Source organism: Ammospiza caudacuta, chromosome Z, assembly GCF_027887145.1.
Source record: "Ammospiza caudacuta isolate bAmmCau1 chromosome Z, bAmmCau1.pri, whole genome shotgun sequence".
NCBI lineage: Eukaryota > Metazoa > Chordata > Aves > Passeriformes > Passerellidae > Ammospiza > Ammospiza caudacuta.
The window spans coordinates 33,136,888-33,155,305 of record NC_080632.1 but is presented as its reverse complement, the minus strand read 5'-3'; the positions used below and the strand labels follow the sequence as shown (position 1 = coordinate 33,155,305).

Genomic DNA, 18,418 nt, shown 5'->3' with positions numbered 1-18,418 from the left:
CCCCCCCCCCCCGCCCCCCCGCCTTGTGTTTTTCTTTTCAGGTTGCCCTTGTACTCATTTATTTATTTATTTTATTTCCAGAGCTGGAAAATACTACTTTGATGAATCTGTTCCTCACCCTAAAGCTGTCTGTCTGTTATTCATCAGAAAGCAGGTCGCAGTTCAGTGAGCAGAAGAAAAGATTTTAATAGAAGCTGTGCCAAGGGCTGTAATGCATCATTTTAGGGCCCTAATTACATTACAATGACAAATATCAATGGTGACAACAGCAATAACCTACATCCTTTAATGGCTATGCTGGAAAAGGAGTTTGGGCTCTGTGCCATCAGATTAGACTTGGTTTCAAAACATAGGCCATTAGAAGTGTGTGTGTCCACAGCGTTGCTGGCTGATAACTGAAGCCCAGTGGAAGGGCCTGTAAATAAATGAAGCCTCTCTAAAGCCTGGTCCTATGGGACAAAAGAGGTAAAATTAGATGACTCTGGAAGCAGCCGTGTTTCCGAGGCAACTTTGACTTTCTGTGTGAGGAATTGGATGCCTGGTTTTATGAAATCATACTTTCTCCTTCTCCTGGCAGTTAGACTGATCATGAAAAACCTATTGACCTGATGCCTAACAGAAAAAAGAAATCCTGAAGTGTTGTTCAAATGTAGGGTTGTAAAAATGTGTGTGAGTAGAAATGTGAATTTGTGCTTTACCTTGTGTCGGAGTTTGTACCTTAGGCAAAGAAGAATGAGTTTCCAGTCTTCCTCCAGGGGTACTAGGAATAGGTCTACTGAGATGCTAATCTGTGTCATCAGTACCTACACCTTCAAGCTTCAGGGCAGCATCTCAAGAATCCCATCCAACTAGCTTCTGGCAGCTAACTCCTTTCTCCTGTATGTTTTGTGGAAGACAATCAAGCCTCTTGCTGTGGCATTATCTCCGGCAGTTAATTGTCGAAACAGTTGAAGTATTGAGACAGAGTGTACTTCATATTTACCACGTGAAAATGCCTGGTGTGATACTTTTACTGGTACAGAGTGTGTACCTTCCTATCATTTGTGCACGTACACAGTGTTTTCCTTTATGCCTTCAGAGTGCATGTGGTCTCCAAAGGTAGGCAGTCCGTGTCTCAGTCATGCTGTGTCTCTTCAGTCTGCTGCTGCTCAGCTGGCCTGTTTCCTTGCTGCCTGAGTTTGGAGGATGATAACTGTATACACAACCATAAAAGCAACTGGGGATGCTTTTTGTTAGGGAAAGTGAAGACTGTTTTAATAAAGAAAAAATGCAAACACTTCGGCATAGCCAGGGCTTTTTGGCTTTGTTGTGATTGGCCTAGCAGATATGCTGCTGAGGGATGTTTTGACATCACTTGAACCTGTTTTAGCTATTTTTCTTCTCCACAAGATGAGTTGGGTGCTGTCTCCATCAGCTTACTTCCCTGCATACAGCATGCAAGGACTCGTTCTGCACTCCAGTGGGATTGATATAAAGAAATTTATTGCTGTTGTGTAACTGTACGTATTCAGCCATCTGTTTTCAGTTACTTACAGCTTTTTAGAAAACCCTTTTTAGTTGAATATTTCCCAGGTTTGGAATCTGCCAGAGGTGAATTTTTCTATAAATACTGAGTAAATGTATTTCAGCCCACATTGGCCAGAAGAGCGGTAGAAGGGAGGCATACATCTGTTGGGGAGAAGGGAGAGAAGTGATCAAAAGAAAAACATAATAACTGAAATAACTTGAAGTATCTGTGGTTGAGTACCTTACTTGAGAAGAAATGCCTCAAAGTAAATTGAATACAATTATTTTTGTTGACTAACCTATATTCTAGCTGAACGGTAATTTACAGGTTTGATGGGGAAGCCAGTGAAGTTTTACAGCCTGTATTACCCAGGAGGTCAAATAAGACAATTGTAACAGTCCCTTCTGGCCTTAAAATCTATGAATCTACAAGCTTTTTAAAATTAGATGCTGAGCTCATGCATGGCTCTTCGGGCTGGTTTTGTTCTCGGTTCCTTAGCAGTGCAGTAAAGGTATCTAGCTGATGTAGCTGTGGTAGAAAAGGGGTTTTCCAAAGGCTACTCACGGGGAGCTGTGCAGGGCAAGGTTGTGACAGGCATTTTTAAGATGGGAGGAGTTGTTTTGCAGAAGAAGAAAGCATGGTGTGCCTTTTTTTTTTTTTTTTTTTTTTTTTTTTTTTTTTTTTTTTTTTTTTTTACATGAAGGCACATGTATATGTTAAATGGCAGGTCAGAGTGGCTTCAGCTTACCCCAAGACAGGGGCACTGGGGAATTTTCTGCTCATGGAAAAACCTTGAAGAATAGAATGTGTAGTTTTCTCACTGGCTTTAGGGGAGATTTCTCAAAAAAAAAAAAAAAACAAACCAAAAAACAAACAGTGTGGCTGGAACCCAAAATTTGGAAATTACTAAGAACCACTAAGAACAGGTACTTTACAGCTGTGCCTTATATTACAGTCTACATTTCCTTAATCAAATGCTGTTGTTCAAGTAATGCTGTATTGGATAGTGTAGCCTTTCTGGCTGAAGCTTAGGTGCACACAACTTGTGACTCCCTGTGCTGCTTCTGTGTAACAAGCAGTTATAAATTTCCTTGTCAACCAGTGTAGTGAATGCTGTCTATTTAAAAGAATATTTAAGTTTTGCCTTGTGATAATATCTGATATTATAGATGTATTTGAAATTTGTGGATAATTTAGATTTTTGCCGAACAGAACATATTATAAAGTATCCTATAAGGTACCTATGCTCCTGAATAAATAGAAAAGATGTATTAAACAAATATGAAAAAAAAAATCATTAAAATGCGTAAATTTAATGATATGAGGACTTGCATAAACAGTGAAAACCGTGAGGAGATACAAGGACAGTTTAACATAGAAATTGCTATATAAATAGTGTATGGGAATCTAGGTGGATTTCACAGAAAGGGAGAAGTGTATTCCAAAATAGTATGTATTAAGTCATGTGTATCACACAGTATGCACAAGGGGGCAGAGTTAGTTTCACATGTGCTCTTACCTCTTACAAACCGTATCTGCTGGTTACATAGCTTTTTAACTGTAATGTTCCTTGAACCCAGATTTATTTTATTTGAACTTCTGACTTTTTAGTGCTGCTTGTGAGCCTTTCTGATCTACAGATTCTTTTCCAAGTGTTTGCTGTTTAAAAGACAGCATAGCAAAAAGGCTGGAAGGTTTGCCTTTAGAAGAAGGAATGCTAAATTGCATGTTAGTATGTCTTTATCCCATAATTCGTGACTTTGCAAGAGGAAAGTCTGGTCGTAAAATGAGGAGCTGATCCTGGTTAGAATTTAGTGTAAGAAAATTATGATTTATAGTAGGAAAGTCTGTGTGGCTTTGAATATTCTGCTTCTGGAGCTGTAATTCTTGTGTTATTTAAACAGATCTGCTCTGTCTCTATTGAGATTTTCAGATTAAATACAGAGAATTGATCTCTGATATGAAAATAAAACAATGTGTATTATTAATTTGTGGTTACAGTTGCCACATGAAAGTAGCTACTACTAACCAGGAGAATAGATAACTGCAGAAGTGTGTTACAAGGCTGCAGTATTCCTTCCTGAAATATATGGTAGAATGATTATCAGTAACATTGTATATTGCAATGCTAATGTTCTCATGATACACACTGTTACAAGTAAAGGGTGAATTTGTTCCCTTTGTTTACAATGGCATTGCTCTTATTTGAAGTGATCCTTCCTTTTGCGTCATAAGAGAGTTCAGTTTGATACAAAGAATTTTGTTTATCTTTTTTGTTACATCTCCTGAAGATTCTGTTCTTTAAATTCCTGTGATTATGTAATCAAAATTAACTACACTTTGTATCAGTTCGAAATAGTGGTTTTAAGGAAAATATTTTAGGCAGAAATTACTAGCTTCCTAAGTACATTTGGATCCCTGTGCAAACACTTTTGTTATTTTGAGAACATCTCTGGGCCAGAGTATGGCCAGAGTTGAAAGAAAACAAATTTCTCTTTAGGGTTCATGGGTGACAGTTGCGTTTGAGAATTTATGTAATTGAACTTCTTTTTTCTTGTGACTTACAGGCAGAAATTGTCAAGAGGCTGAATGCTATATGTGCACAAGTCATTCCCTTCCTGTCCCAAGAGGTAGGTAGTCATTTGTACTGCTTCTGATCTAAATGATTGCATCATTGTATCTATTACAAATGTGGGGCTTTGTGTTGAGACTGTTTCCTTATGGATCTCTTGGCACTTGTAGATGACTTTCCGTTGTGCTGTTATCACTATCATCATTATCTTCAAGCCTATTGCAATATCATTTAAATATATTTATGAAATGGAATGTGTTGTAGTGTCAAAGCAGAATTTTAGTTTAAATACTTTTCTTCAACATACAATGTAGTTTGTCTTGCAGTTATGATTTTGTGGGTCTGAAATCAAAGACAGCTTGCAAAAATGCTAGAAAGGCATAATTTGTGTTCCATCTTTGGCAGTGAACATTAAAGTTCAGCAGAAACTTCTGTTTTGGTACATGAATAGTGATGTTCAACACAGCAGGCATAGAAACACAGTTTTTATGCTGGCTCTTTGCTCTCTGTATCCCTGATTACTTCCTACCTTAAATCCTTTTATGTTTTTGTGTATTTGGGGAATATAAACAGAAAATTGAAACTCACTGTGAGCTAATTTCTCTAACCATTAATTTTCTCCAAATTATGATTTGCTAGTATTATTGTGAGTGCATTGTAGATAATTTAAAAGGCGCTGGGATTTAGCGGAGTAGATGGGAGCTAATGAGGAAACTTCCAAGCAACTGGCGTGTGTGAAGTAAATAGGAAGGGTGGTTCATGAAAGGAAACCTTTGGTGCATATTGGCCTCCCTTGTCCACCCCTCTGAAGGAAAGGGACTGGACACTGGGATCTGTTGGTGCAGGTTTGTGTGCATCAATTTAGCGCACAGTGTCATTTTAATACAATATGTAGTTGCAAAGACAGAATTGGAAGGTGTATTTTTATGTGTTGCATCTGTAAAACGTCATGCCTGAGAACGCGATGTGACTTCCTCCTGGCTTTTCAGTTGTTAAATAAAATGCCAGTGCTGTTAGAGGGAGCTGCTCAGCTGGCTGCCAATGAGAGGCTGTGTGGTCCATGTTGCTGTTCAGCTAATGAGCTTTGTGCGTGCCACACGTGTGTGTGTCTGTGTGTATTTGAAACAAGAATTACGCCATCAAAACTAGAACCTGACAGTGTTTGTGAGTGCCACTGTACTCTCTGCTTATGAAGATGGATTTGTGGAAACTAAATAATGTGTAATGTTCTTGCTCCATTGCTGGAGGACCAGAATTCAAGTCCTTCACCGATCTAAAACAAGTAGCTGTTTTGTACTTTGACTGCTTCAGAGTCTCTATAGGGTGCAGTTACACATTTTTATTTGCTGTTCAGAGATAGCATACCATATATAGACAGCAGGGAAGGATTGAGAGGGGAAGCATAAAAAAAAGCTTTTCATGTGTCTTGACAGCGCAGCTGCCAGTGACCTTTTTATAATGGGTTTAGGAACATATTGATGATTTTTTGACCTCTTCAAGTAAGAATACATATTTAAATCATTATATGTTGGCATACACTGATGTGTCAAAAGGGAACTGAGCTTCACGTTTGAGTATAGTAATAGTCTTGGTTTCCCTCTAATTTGTATCCTTAAAAAGTTAATATCTTAATGGAAGTCTCTTTATTTCATCATCCAGATTAATAGAGAATTGAATTGCAGCATGCTTTTGCTGTTTATGCATTTTGCATGCAGTCTAATTGTGGAATAATGGCTGAAAAATGTGATCAGGCTTCTTTATATTGTGCCTGAGGGAAAAATGAACAAAATACAGTCGTTGCATGCACTGATGGCAACATTATTGCCTCATAATAGCACCAGGTTAACTTGTCTTATTGCTTGTTAACTTTGTAAGGAATCAATGGCTTGTGATAACTCACTTAGAAGTAAGAAATTGTGGGCAAAATCACATAGAGAACTTGTGAAAAGGATGCATTTATAATACATCACCCTCCTGTGTACTACTGTCTGCTTTATTTCTGGGGTCAGTCCAGTATAGTATTCAGTAAATTCTCCAGGCCTCGGGCAGTTTTATTGTGCTGTACATCATCTAAGCATATGTTTAAAACAAAGTTTCTAACCTGCCTAAGCACACAGTCAACTGATACCTTGTTTTTACATTTATTCCAGTTTAGGCAGACTGTAAAAAACAGCACCAAGAAATACAAGCTTCCCATTTTTGTAGGAAAGAGTGATTCTGTGGTCAAAAATGTGATATGGACCTCAGGGGCAATGTGTGTTCAATTTCTGCTGTGGTTTTGAGCTTCCTGTGCTGCAACAGTCATTTTCCACCTCTGTGTGATACGGTGAGATACCAGTGTGATCAAAGTAGTTCCTATTGCATAAAATGAAAGGGGTGCCTGCCTGGGTGTAGGTTGTGGTCATTCAGTTAATTTAGTTTAATCTGCTGCAGTTGGTAGATAGTTCAGTGTTCCCATGCTTGAATGACCTAGCCAGTACAGTGCAATTAATTTTATGTCTATAGCCATAGACAGTGCCTCTGCTAATTGACACTTCTCAGCTGAATTTACCAGCTTCAGCAGAGTATGACACTTTCACAACCTGTGGCTTTCAAGCTGGGGCTAGTTCCTGTCTGCTCAAGGTGGTATTTGTGGCTGGTTGCAACCTTTGGCTGTTATTGTGGGCTAAGCGCTGAATGACCTCCAGTGTTGGATAGTGGCATTTCTTCAGTGTGTCTGGAGATACATATCACAGTCACCTTCTTTTGAGTAAATATTGTCTGTGTTTATATTCATGAAACACATATAAACTGGCTGATGTACAGCAAATGCTGTAGTTGTGGCAACTTGGACCTCAGCACTACTTGCAAAAGCTGCTTGAGAAGCAAGTACTGGTCCCTGTCAATTTACATGCCTTAGTGTAAACATTTTGGAAGGCTGAAGGAGGCTGTAATAAACTTTTCTGGGAGGTTCACTTTCCTTTCCAACTGCCAGTGAGCTAGCTAATAACTAGCTAGATGGATTGTTTTTTAACAGGCATCTTCCCTGTGCACACTAAGGTCGTTAGATGTACCTTCTAGTGTAATAAAATGCAAAGCACTGGCATGTAAACATCTAGAGGAAATTCTGCTTGGAGTCGTCTTTTTTCAAACTTTTTGATATCAGTTGATAGTTTTTCTTTAAAGAGGTTGATGTGGACCACAATATGCTTGCTCTTCTTTGTACATACTTCCCCTAGAGGTGTTTCTAAAGTCCAGTAAATTTGAATGAGAAGTATGAGATCCACTATGTAGAAGCAGAGCAGGATTTCTTGCATACTGATTGAGAGGAAATAGCTTTTGGTCTGAGATGTGAGGTTGAGAAGACAGAATTATTTGCCTCCATCTCAGACTTGCCCCAGACTAGAGCTAAACAGTAAATGCAAGTGAACTCTGAGAGATCTGTAATCCTTCTGCCAAGAAATGCATCTCATTAGCAATTAATGCATATATTGCTAATAACGCTCTAACATTTTTGTGAAGTAGTTATTATATCTTGTCTGGGTTATGGTGCCTGGATGCAGTAACCCAACTTGTCCCTTGTAGCCTTTACAGTGTGTGCTGTACTCCATGGTAAATGTGTATTTGCTTTCCAGTTCTCACTAGCATTTTTGGCATGGCCTTGTCTCATTATGCTGTCTCTAGATAGGGTTTCCAAGAAGGGCAGTGCTGCAGTTCTTAAGCAAGACCTGTACTACCTCTAAACATATCATAAACAGCAAAATAATACAAGTAAGGAATAGCAGAGGCTGCTTGCTTCTTCAAAGCAAGTTTTTCAGTGAGTTTTGCTTTGGATGTTGGTGGCAACCCTGAAGACAGGCTGTAATTAGGGGTTTTTAACACCAGTGTAATTGTGTCTGTGCCTGGGGAAATTTTGGCTGCTCACTTGCTGTCAGCACAGCTCTGCCTGTCACTGGGAGTTGTGGAGAGCTCTGACATGGTATGAAAAGCTTGGGAATTTTCCACCGTGTTGCAGTGCCCGTGCATAAGCCAGGGCTAGGTGACAAGTGCGTGGTAAGACGCTGTGATGGTGAAAAAGCCTAGGTTCTTCTTGTGGTCTCTGTAGTTGTTGCTACACGCTGTGAGACTTAAATGAAGTGATTTTCCAAAATGAGGCAAGTACAGGCACACTGCTCACTATAGAACACAAAAAGGGGAGAAGAAATGAGAAAAAGTGAGAAAGGAGAAACAGTACTAGTCTGCATGACAGGTGGGGCAGGGTATCGAGCTCATTGCTCTGGCATGTTAAATGCAGTGCAAAGTACTGTTTTCCCACAACTGAAAAAACCCAGATCTGTCATTTGCGTGTGTGCGCAGACGAAGGCTAGCATTAAATGTGTGTGAAAGTTGCAACCCTGTGTCTATATTTGGTAGGGGAAAAAGTAACCCTTTTTTGTTTTTGCTGTTTTTACTTGGCTGTAAATCGCTACGTGATCACTTGGCGGACAGGCGGATGTGTATGCCTTGGTTTTAACATAATGCTGCTTGTTGCTGGCGCGCTGGCTCAGGAGGGTGTTCAGGCACACGTAGTAGGTGTTGGGACCATCCATCCTTGGGTACCAATTCAGGCTGGACCAGCCAGCTGCCATCCTGCTCAGTGGGCCCCTGGGCTCCCTGCCCCCTCCCAAAACCTTGGGTTTGGGTTGCAGTGGGTCCCTGGACCCAAGTGGGTTCTTTAGGTGTAGAGATCCCCACCTGTTTCTGGAGCCATGGCTGGTAAGATAGAGATCCCAGCCCACCCCAGTTTCAGAAAGGCTGTGAGCAGACAGCTCTTCAAAACCCTGCATGGGTTTTCCTGCACCCTTTTTCACTCAAGTGTGTGGTTTTTGTCTGTAACTTGAAGTAGTGCCAGGGTCACTCAGTCCTGGGTGCTTTTGGGAGCTGAGGAAGTGCCTCCTCTGTTGCTGCAATGAGCTGGAAGTGATGGAAAGGCTAATTACAGACCATCTATTTTGAGTCTTTTGCATACAAAGCCACTGAAGATGAAATCAATGTTGAAGCAGCTAGCAATAGGAGAATTTAAATAGTCTCTACTGTACCTAATTTAGGTTCAGTGTTACTAGGCCCTCGGGTTTTCTCCTCTCTGTAAGGTCTTAATCCCAAGCCTATTAGAATCAATGAAAGATGGATCGTGTGACTGCTCTGGCAGAAATCTGAAAGTGGGGTTTTGGTAGTCTATCCCTTCACCTTTTCTTCCTCTGGCCTAAGAATGAAATAATATTTTTTCCAAATTCTTCTGAGAGCTATTCTTTATGTATTTGCTGTAAGGGAACAGAATATACTCTAACTTTTGCAGAGTTGACTTATTTTCTAAATCCTGGATGCAAATTCAAGTAAGTTCTACAATAATTTTGATAGGTTTAGGCCAGCTTTTGTAGATGCCTTAGACATTTTTTTCTTCTCCTGGGAGCAGGATTTAAATAAATTGATGTTGGAATAGAACACTCACATATACAAGAGCTTTCTTTTCCTCAGTGCAAAAAGCATTGCCTGTGGTAGGACAGAGGAGATGACAGTAAATTTCTCAGTAAATGTTTTTATTTTTAAAAGTAAATATTTTAAAACCTCTGCTTTGTTCTTTTAGGTTTTTTTTTTTTTTTTCCAATGAATTAATGAAAAATTCCGTGGTGTGAATGATTTCTATCAGAAAATAGTGGTGTAATTTTTATAATCACTCTGTTGACATACATAGAGTCATGGGTCACTAGGCTTGCAGCTATTTAATCGATGTAAGCTGTACCTATCCTTAACAAGTGATAACTTGGAGCTAATAACACATTAGCAGGAACTTGGTGATTGAATATCATAATTTCCTTTTTTTCTGGTATCTGTTGTAGGGGTTGTATGCTGATGTTCAACCTGCTTTTTAGTCTTTACATTCTTATAAGATAGATTGGGCAGATTTGGTTTATACTGACAGTGTAGTTTTACAAAACTGAAACTTCTGTTATTCTGTTTACACCTAAAAAGTAGTGGTATTCTAAGTGGTGTCCAGTAATTTCCTTCATTTGCTTAAAAACAAACAAACTCTAAAACCATTTTCTTCCATCCAGGAGTGTTTGTAAATTATGACCTTGCCTACTTGCATTTATCTGTTTTTCTTAGTTGGGATCAGAATTTCTTAGTGTCATTGGTTAGGAATGGCACTCCCCAGCTTAGTGTTCCCACTAAGAAAAAAGACATGGAGCCACTTCCCCCACAACCTTCCTCTATGGGAGAAAAAAGTCAGAGATTATAGGTTGAGATAAGAGCAAATTACTGGAAACAGCCATGAGATAAGAAAGCAGACAGTAACAGCAACCATGCTAATCACAAAAATGTACAGAGAGAGACTGATGTACAAGTAAAATTGCTCACCAAGACTAGGACAAAAAACCAATGAAAGACAGACCGCCCAGCTACCATGCTTTCCTGGACCAAAAGCCATTTCTTCTGGAAGCCCAGCCCTATTTTTGCCCTGAAACAATGAGGTGTGGTGGTATAGGACAGCCCAGACAGACCCAAACCTCATGGCTGCTGTGTAAAAATAGTTCTGTACAGGCCAAAACCAGGACATACAGTTAGGGTGGATTTTTAGGTTTGTTTTTCTTTGCCCTGAGAACTTTGATGCAAGAGGGCTTTTAAGTGAAAATGCCATTTTTGTTCGTGTGTTGCACTCAGAATTGTGAAATCTGGGCCTGCCAAGCCCCTGAAGTAGCAGCACGCTTTTTTACAGCCCCTCTTGTTTAAGCCCCCCCTGCAGTGGGGCTTAGGGTGCTCCCTGGGGAGTCCCAGTGATCTTCACCTAACTCTTGTGTTAGAGGTGGTCTTGAGGATTTGGATCCTCATTTTATCTTTTGCTACTTTTTGCTTCTGCTGAGGATGCACAGGGGGAGTGGCTGCACAAGATGGTCTGTACCTTGGTTCCATTCTGCCCATATACACAGCCATGGCAGGGCAAACTTGAATCTTTAAGGGGACCTTCTCAACCTTTCCCTTAAGCTTTGTACACATCTGGATGTTGGTTTTGATGCAAAGCTGGTGTTTGCATCATTGTTACAGTTTTCACACCTCTCCAGATTGTCAGGACCTCCCTCCTTTTTCTGTTCAACCTGTGGCTGTAAATCATCGATGTCTCACTCTCAGCGCAGATCACACAACCTACTCGCAGTTCCCCATGACCCCTCCTTGCACCTATTTGTTCTGTGTCATGCTGATTCTGCGAGGCTGCCTGTGAAGATTAATTTGCCACTGGTGGAGGTCTGAACAGCCATGGATCTGGTTGCAAGATGAGAACCTTATTTTGTTTGTAGTTGATGTTTTCAAATAAATACCAGTCAGCTTTCAACATACAGCAATTTTGAATTTAGTGCAGGAATACAGTATCACTCAAACTGATAAAACCACTGGAGCTTGTAAACTGTGTTGTTAATTAGACCATGTGTTTTTGATGGACTTTTAAAAGTTATTAAAATTTACATGTTGGGGATTGAAATAATTAGTTCTCTTTCACATGTTTGACGGATTTGTGAATGCCATTTTAAATTTTTTTATTATGGTTGGGCTGCTTTGAAATGTACCTAGGATGAGACTCTGTATATTCCTCAGTGATGTGGTTGCCATGTGCTTGTTGAAAAGATACACCTTTCTTTTCAGAAAACTGGGTGGGCTTTATTCATAAAGTTTCCATGGCTGTAAGGAAAGAGGCTTACATTTGAAGATGGCATTTAAATTCAAAAGCACACTGTGCTGATGAATAAAAGGAAGACAGTTTTCCATTTAGCCAGGTTGTGAAAGAGCTGCTCTTTGGGAAGCAGAGGTGTAATTCCCAGCATGTAATGGCATACAGATAAAAATCCTTCCCTTGCCTATATATTTTTGCTTATCAACACACAATGTGACTGTCTATTAGAGAGCAGTTACTTCAGATCCTGCATGTCTTAGAAAAGCAAATAAAGACAATAAAAGTAAGAATCTATGCTAAATAATTTAGAAAACAAATAATTTTGTTCTGTTTCTGATCTTCATTTATAGCACCAGCAACAAGTGGTGCAGGCTGTGGAGCGTGCCAAACAAGTGACCATGGCAGAACTGAACGCAATCATTGGGGTATGTGGTCTTTCCATTTTAGCTCTGATAGTGCTTGTAAATAGCTTTTCTTTTTCTTTTTCTCTTGCATGAACTCATTTCCATCAGGTGGGCAAAAGTTGTAGGCAGTGGTGAAGTTCAGTAGCTTGACCTTCATAAAAGCTGGTTACTAGCTGAAGACTTTTGCTTGCACTGTGCCAAGAAGACTAATGGGGTAATTAATGTCTGTGTTGTATCTATTCCCCAAAGCAGGCTCGGTATTTGTTTTTCCTGTGGTTTTTTTGTTGTTCCATTTAAGTACCATTGTTTCCTTTGCATACCACCTGCCAGTCTGCTTCTGCAGCCATGGTAACAGGTACCCTTGATATGATAGACTTTTTTCCCCATCCTTGCTGCCCACATATTCTTCTGTGTGTTGGTTCAAGACTCTGAGTATTAACCACACTTTTTATTTTTACATTAAAAAATAGCTGTTACTTTGGAAAACCAAAAAAAGCACCCACGCACCAAACCAATCAACCAAAACACACCCACCAAAACAAAAATACCAAACACACAATCAACACGGGCAGCAGAAAAAGTCATCCCCACTGTGCTTATAGGTGTCCTGCTCTTAGTCATCTATAAATACAGTGCATGGAGCTCCTCTTGTAAAACGTTTGCTGACAGTGGTATTAGCCCAGTACAGAGATTTTATAGGTGTGGGCAGCCACAGTGTTTATATTTTGTGACTGGAGAAGAGACATAACAGCTAAAACTCTAGCTGTTCACAATACATAAAATAAAGGTGAGAAGTCATAGCTTAATAACACATTATTCTCTTGTATAATTATGCAGCTGAAGCAAGCAGTTTAGTTATTCTAATGAAGACACTACAACTGTACTTCGTATCTTCTGCATCCTCCCAAATGCTTTTTCTTTTGTGTATAGATTAAACATAAAAGTATTTTTCCTTTTTTATTCAGTGTATCAAACACACTTTGAAATGCTAATTATTCCATTTACTTTCATTAAAATTCAAATTGCTGAATGAAGATGTGGATAAGGGTCGCCGAATAATCAATCTGAACTGAAGATATGGCTTCAATTATGCCTCTGTCTTTTAACAAGGAAATCAGGACTTTCTGATCATTGCTGACAGTAGTTTAGAGCAGCGGTCTGATTGTAGCTTGTTTTTAATAGGCTATTTCTAGCTCTATTTTGTATACCTCTGACCACAAGAAAGCACTGGTAGTCAATTAGAAATTATAAATGGAAAAGAGTAACCCTTATTTCCTTTGAAGTGCCCGTTAGAAAGAAGGGGGTGAATCAGAGCGCATCGTGTAGAATCATGAATAACATTTGTTGTATGTCTATTATGCTCCAGTGGGGAGAGTGGGAAATGAATAATTTCCCAATTAGTTTTCATTACCTAAGCAAAAATATTGCCTTTTATTAACATTTTTGCATAAAGTGAGCAGCTAAAGATTGGCTTCTTTGTTATAGCTTTTATATGTGTGTGCTGCATGTGCATTTGTAGTGTGTGTATAAATGTGCATGTGTGCTTTTGTGTGTACTTGCACACTCATACTTCACAGTCTACCTGTGCACATTTTTGCCAATTCACCTTTGCATTAGACAGACTGCAAAAAGAAATTTGATTTCTAGTAAAGGAAGCAAGTGTAAAGTGTGTGATGTTACAGATACTGGCCATCACACAGTTATTTAAATTTGTCCTGCTTTCATGAACCACTAAACCACACAGAATAAAAATAAACAGATGAGACACTTCTCTGGGAGCCTGGCAGTAATTCTGTTGGTCTTGCCCCTACCAGACAGAAGTAAATTTTCTTTTCTCTTCCTGTCTGAATTTCTTTTCATGTCAACTGAAATTCTGTTGTCTCAAACTTCTCTAAACTGTCGGATTTGGGTTTGTGCATTAAAGTCAGCTAGCCCTTGCCTCCCTCACAATCCTGATTTTTACCTGCCTTTTTTCACGCAGCTGTTCTACGTTGATTTAGGAAATAATGTGTGTTCCTCTTTAATTTTAGAAAAACAGGAGCAATACAGACTGAAATTGAGTACTCATTATGTTTATAGATAAGTAATCTCATGCAGTCTTTTAGTGATTAATTTTTTAAAAATGGAATGAACAGGAGTGGAAGTTATCTAATAAGCTTAAGATCATGTTGCAAGAATCCCACAACAGTGTTATGTCTGCATTTAGATTTAAAGTCTGAAAATGTAGCATGGGGCTGGAAAAGGCTTATCATACTTTGTAATATGAATACCAATAAAAATAAAACAAAGAACATAATTGGAAATAATGGGGTTTTTATGTATCTGATTATGTTGTCTTATATTATTTTTCTGTTTAGTAACTCTGGCAGGGTTTGTGTGCTTTGAACCCTATGGTATATTAGAAACTTCCAGAATTTGTTTAACCCATTGAACTGTGTATCAGACAAAAACAGAAGCAGTATTTGGAGTTTTTGAAATGAGATTGTAGCTTAGGTCTCTGTTTTGTGGGCATCCTGTTTGGTTCACCTCACTCATGCTAAACTCTCTTGGTTCGAATAGAGCAACTCTGGCCTTGAGTTAAAAATGCAAGCTACCAGAATGGAAAGGAAAGAATTGAAGGCACACAGATCATATCTCTCTTTGTGTTTCACATGTATATATTTTTGTATGAATGTGCTCTGATTTAATGGAATCTGATGAAGCACCTTCTAACTTTGCAATATTATTCTATCTTCATTGGTAAATGAACCAAATCACTGATCCGTGCAGTTTAAATGCAAAATACTGAAGTGAGCCCAGGACCCAGAGAGACTGCCTGTTCTCCTGACAATAAACTAGTTATGTTTAATGGAATGAAACAGAGTTATAATGACTTCTTTCACAGGTCATGTTCAGTTTAAAACTATTGATGGGCTCAAACAAGTTAAATATCATCTATCATCTTCTGGAGAGATGCAGCGAGAAAAACTAAACCAAAACTGGATATATCATAAGCATGCTGCAGGAGGACTGTAAATCTGCAGGCATTTAGGGTCTGCCTCTGGTGTTTGCCATGGGCAGTGTGTTGCAGCACTCTTGCTCAGGGCAGTGTGTAGTGCACATCCAGAGCTACTTCCCTGTAGGGCAGGGTGTTCCAGGATGAGCAGTGTGATGTATCCAGTTGATCTTGTCATGTGTCGTGCTGCCGTGTTTTTACATTAGAATCTGCAAGATTGCACTGCTGGAACAGCACACAAATTGTAGCCTTAAATCAGTAATATGATCTAATTAGGAATGATGTTTTCATTTCCTGTATTAATAAATTGAGTCATCTAACTATCTTAAAATGTTGGGGTTTGTTTTCTTTAATCCATTATACTATACAATTGGAACATGCTGTGTGAGTGTGGTTACATTTTAACGAAGAAGCCAGGCAATTAACTTGTAACTTTTTAGGAATTTTTTTCTGTTTAAAATAGTATTTTTTCAACTGCATTTGGATAGTAAGGCAGAAATGAAGGCTTCTGTGCCTGCTTATCACATGGAGAGAGATAAATGTACCAAAAACTTAAGAACAGGTATGTGATGGTGTTCAAAGAAAATGCAGTTTAGCACAAGAAATGCTGAACCTCAATTTTTAGCAGTGACATTTTAATGATAGGAAGCCTGCAAAATTATTTGCCATCAATTGTGAAGGCAATAACAAGCCTTGGTGGTTTTTCACACCCTCTGTGTTAAGTGCTTTCAGAATGACAGCGTAAACTGTGTTGGAGAACTCCAAGGAAGTAAAACTGATTAAAATGTTCATGCTTGAATGGTGCTGATGGAATAGTTCATTTGGACTTTCTCTACCTCCTGCAGCTCAAGCTGAAATATTAAAATTCAGTGAATTTAAATCTCTCTCCCCTCAGCTCAGGAAAAAAACATTACATTTTAATAGGTTTTAAACTCATAATTCATTGGTTTGGAGCAGCACTATTAAATCTATTTAAATATTACGTGTATTACTAAGGAAATGATTGAAATAATTCTTTTTCTTTACCATTCTATGCATCTGAGTGAAAAAAGAATGGCTTTGGTTTAATTTTTAAGCATTTTGTTTTATCATGCCACTTTCATTATCTTCTTAGAAAATAAGCAAACGGCAGCTACTGAAAGAAAGGACGCCTTCTGTCTTGTCACATATAATTACTATGTTAAAAAGTTTCTTCTTAAATGCACTGTTTGTCACCATTTCTACCCATTTGAGGCTTGTTTGACCCATCTCAAAATATCCATAATTTTTGTTTGTTTTTAAGAGAGTGATTGTTTTACAGCTCTGGAGAACAACGGCTGTTTAGAAAATAGGCACAGAAGCCTCTGGAGGTGGTGTGGTGCAGATAAGTGCACACAACTTGAAATGAAGAGCTGGCCTCTGTGCCTGCCATGATTGCTGTGCTGCCTTGTCTGGGGCTGCAGATGCCGGATGCTGCTTAACATGCAGCAGCACCTCCTGCTCCTCTCAGATGGCGGCTTGCTTCTGGCTCAGGTGTGTGCAGGTGCTGTGAGGAGCAGTGAGGGTTTTCTACTTGAACCAGTACACACAGTTTGCATGGAAAAGTTGTTCCTGCCCAGGTGTGTGCATTCAGACATGGTGGTGTCAGGGAGGACGAGCGAGGGCAGTTAGAACAAAAGTGTTGTAGCATGGGGACAACAGTCACTTCTTTCTCCAGCCCTTCTGTATTGCTCATTCAAGGTGTGATAAGCAGTGGTTGAAGCTTAAATTCTGTAAAACAAGTTGGTGGTCTTTGGCTGTATATTGTATACAGGTTGTTAAAGTGGGACAGCAGAGGTTGACTTAATAGCTATATGCTTCGAATTATTTTTATTTGTGTACCCTAAAGAAATGTTGAAATTCATTGCTCCCCATTTAATTACTCTTGTTTGCTGATTTTTTATTTGGTGGTCATATGGTCCTGCAAAAATTTTGATCCTGCCTAGAGACTGAAATTGATTTGTAGAAGGCTTTTGGGTGAGCACTTTTGGTTTTGAATTATTCACCTGAAGTCTGGCTGAGTTAAAGACACCCTGTTTTTTGGTTACAAAGATGTGTTTTTGAGGAATTTATCATCTTGTTCCTTTATTCCCATGTGCCAGCCTCAGAGAGAGCCTTGAAGGTGAGGTCTAATTTAAATAAATCTCCTCCGTATGCAGTGTCTTCATTTAAGGAAACTGAAAATTATCTTTTTAGGGATTTTTGAGGGAATTAATTGGAATGTAAATAATTTCCAGGTTCCGTATTGCCAAGGATGGGTTTTAATTACTGTTGCTACACTTTGAGTGGGCTGCCACTGTCTTCAGCTTTTTGTCCTATTTTCAGTAGCTGTGGTAGCTAGTTGAATTTATATTGGTCTATCACTATATGAGCAGTCAGTGCTGTTGCAGTGTGAAGTGATGACCACTTAGAGCCTCTCACGGCCAATATGCTGGTGCCAGAGGCCTTTGCTCGTTCTGCCTAACTAAACGCGCGTGACACAAATGTTGTGGCTCGCACGCTCCACCTCATCTGGCACGAGTGCTGACGTTGGCCCGAGAAACCATGCTTCTCAAGGAGTATCAAAGCTGTGTGACCACTGTATCTTGTTTTTTAAATTAGGGTTAATCAGTGCAAATATGAAGAGTTGTGGAGAATTTTTTGTAATGTTCTGTAACACTGACGTATGTAATATTTTATTAATTACTTATATTTGTGTAGTTTCACTTCACACGCTGTAGAAATCAGACAATACTGTTGCCAGTGGGGTCTGTACTCCAGTAAGTGGAAGCTGTTGCCAACCATTTACCAGATGTATTATGTTCCATCTTGGTCTGTTATATGCTGTGTATTGCCTTCAGTGATAGCTGGGGAAAAAAAAAGTCTATCTGTTAGGTTTTACAGTATTGTAAAGACAGGGATTTTCCAAAACCACTTAACTGCAAAATCAGCAATGTTTATGTACTCAGTGATGATGCTTTCTGTTTAAATAGGTACCCTTACTGTACAGTATGGCCTAAAGAAAGGTGCTATTGTATCATGGTTTCAGCTACAGGAGTTCTGATACCACCCCTAAACAAGGTCACGTATTTGCCACCTAGACTTCTTCCCAACCACACTTTGTAGGCTGCTGCCTACAGCAATGAATGAGGACCAGGACTGTGTTGTAGAGTGAGTCAGGTAAATGTTTACATTGCTTCAGGTGGGTGAATAGTACTTTTCATGTCTTCAATCTTAAATGTAGGACCAGAGCAAGGGCTCT

General features: G+C 39.2%; 1 protein-coding gene across 1 annotated transcript in view; it reads left to right on the top strand.

The window, feature by feature from the left end:
• The window catches only part of LOC131571517 (transducin-like enhancer protein 4), a 98,630-nt gene that overhangs the window by 27,823 nt on the left and 52,389 nt on the right, over positions 1-18,418 (top strand). Inside the window, exons 5-6 of the mRNA XM_058824263.1 lie at positions 4,075-4,137; positions 12,111-12,185. Coding sequence (XP_058680246.1) covers positions 4,075-4,137; positions 12,111-12,185 — 138 coding nt within the window. The remainder of the gene's footprint in view (positions 1-4,074; positions 4,138-12,110; positions 12,186-18,418) is intronic.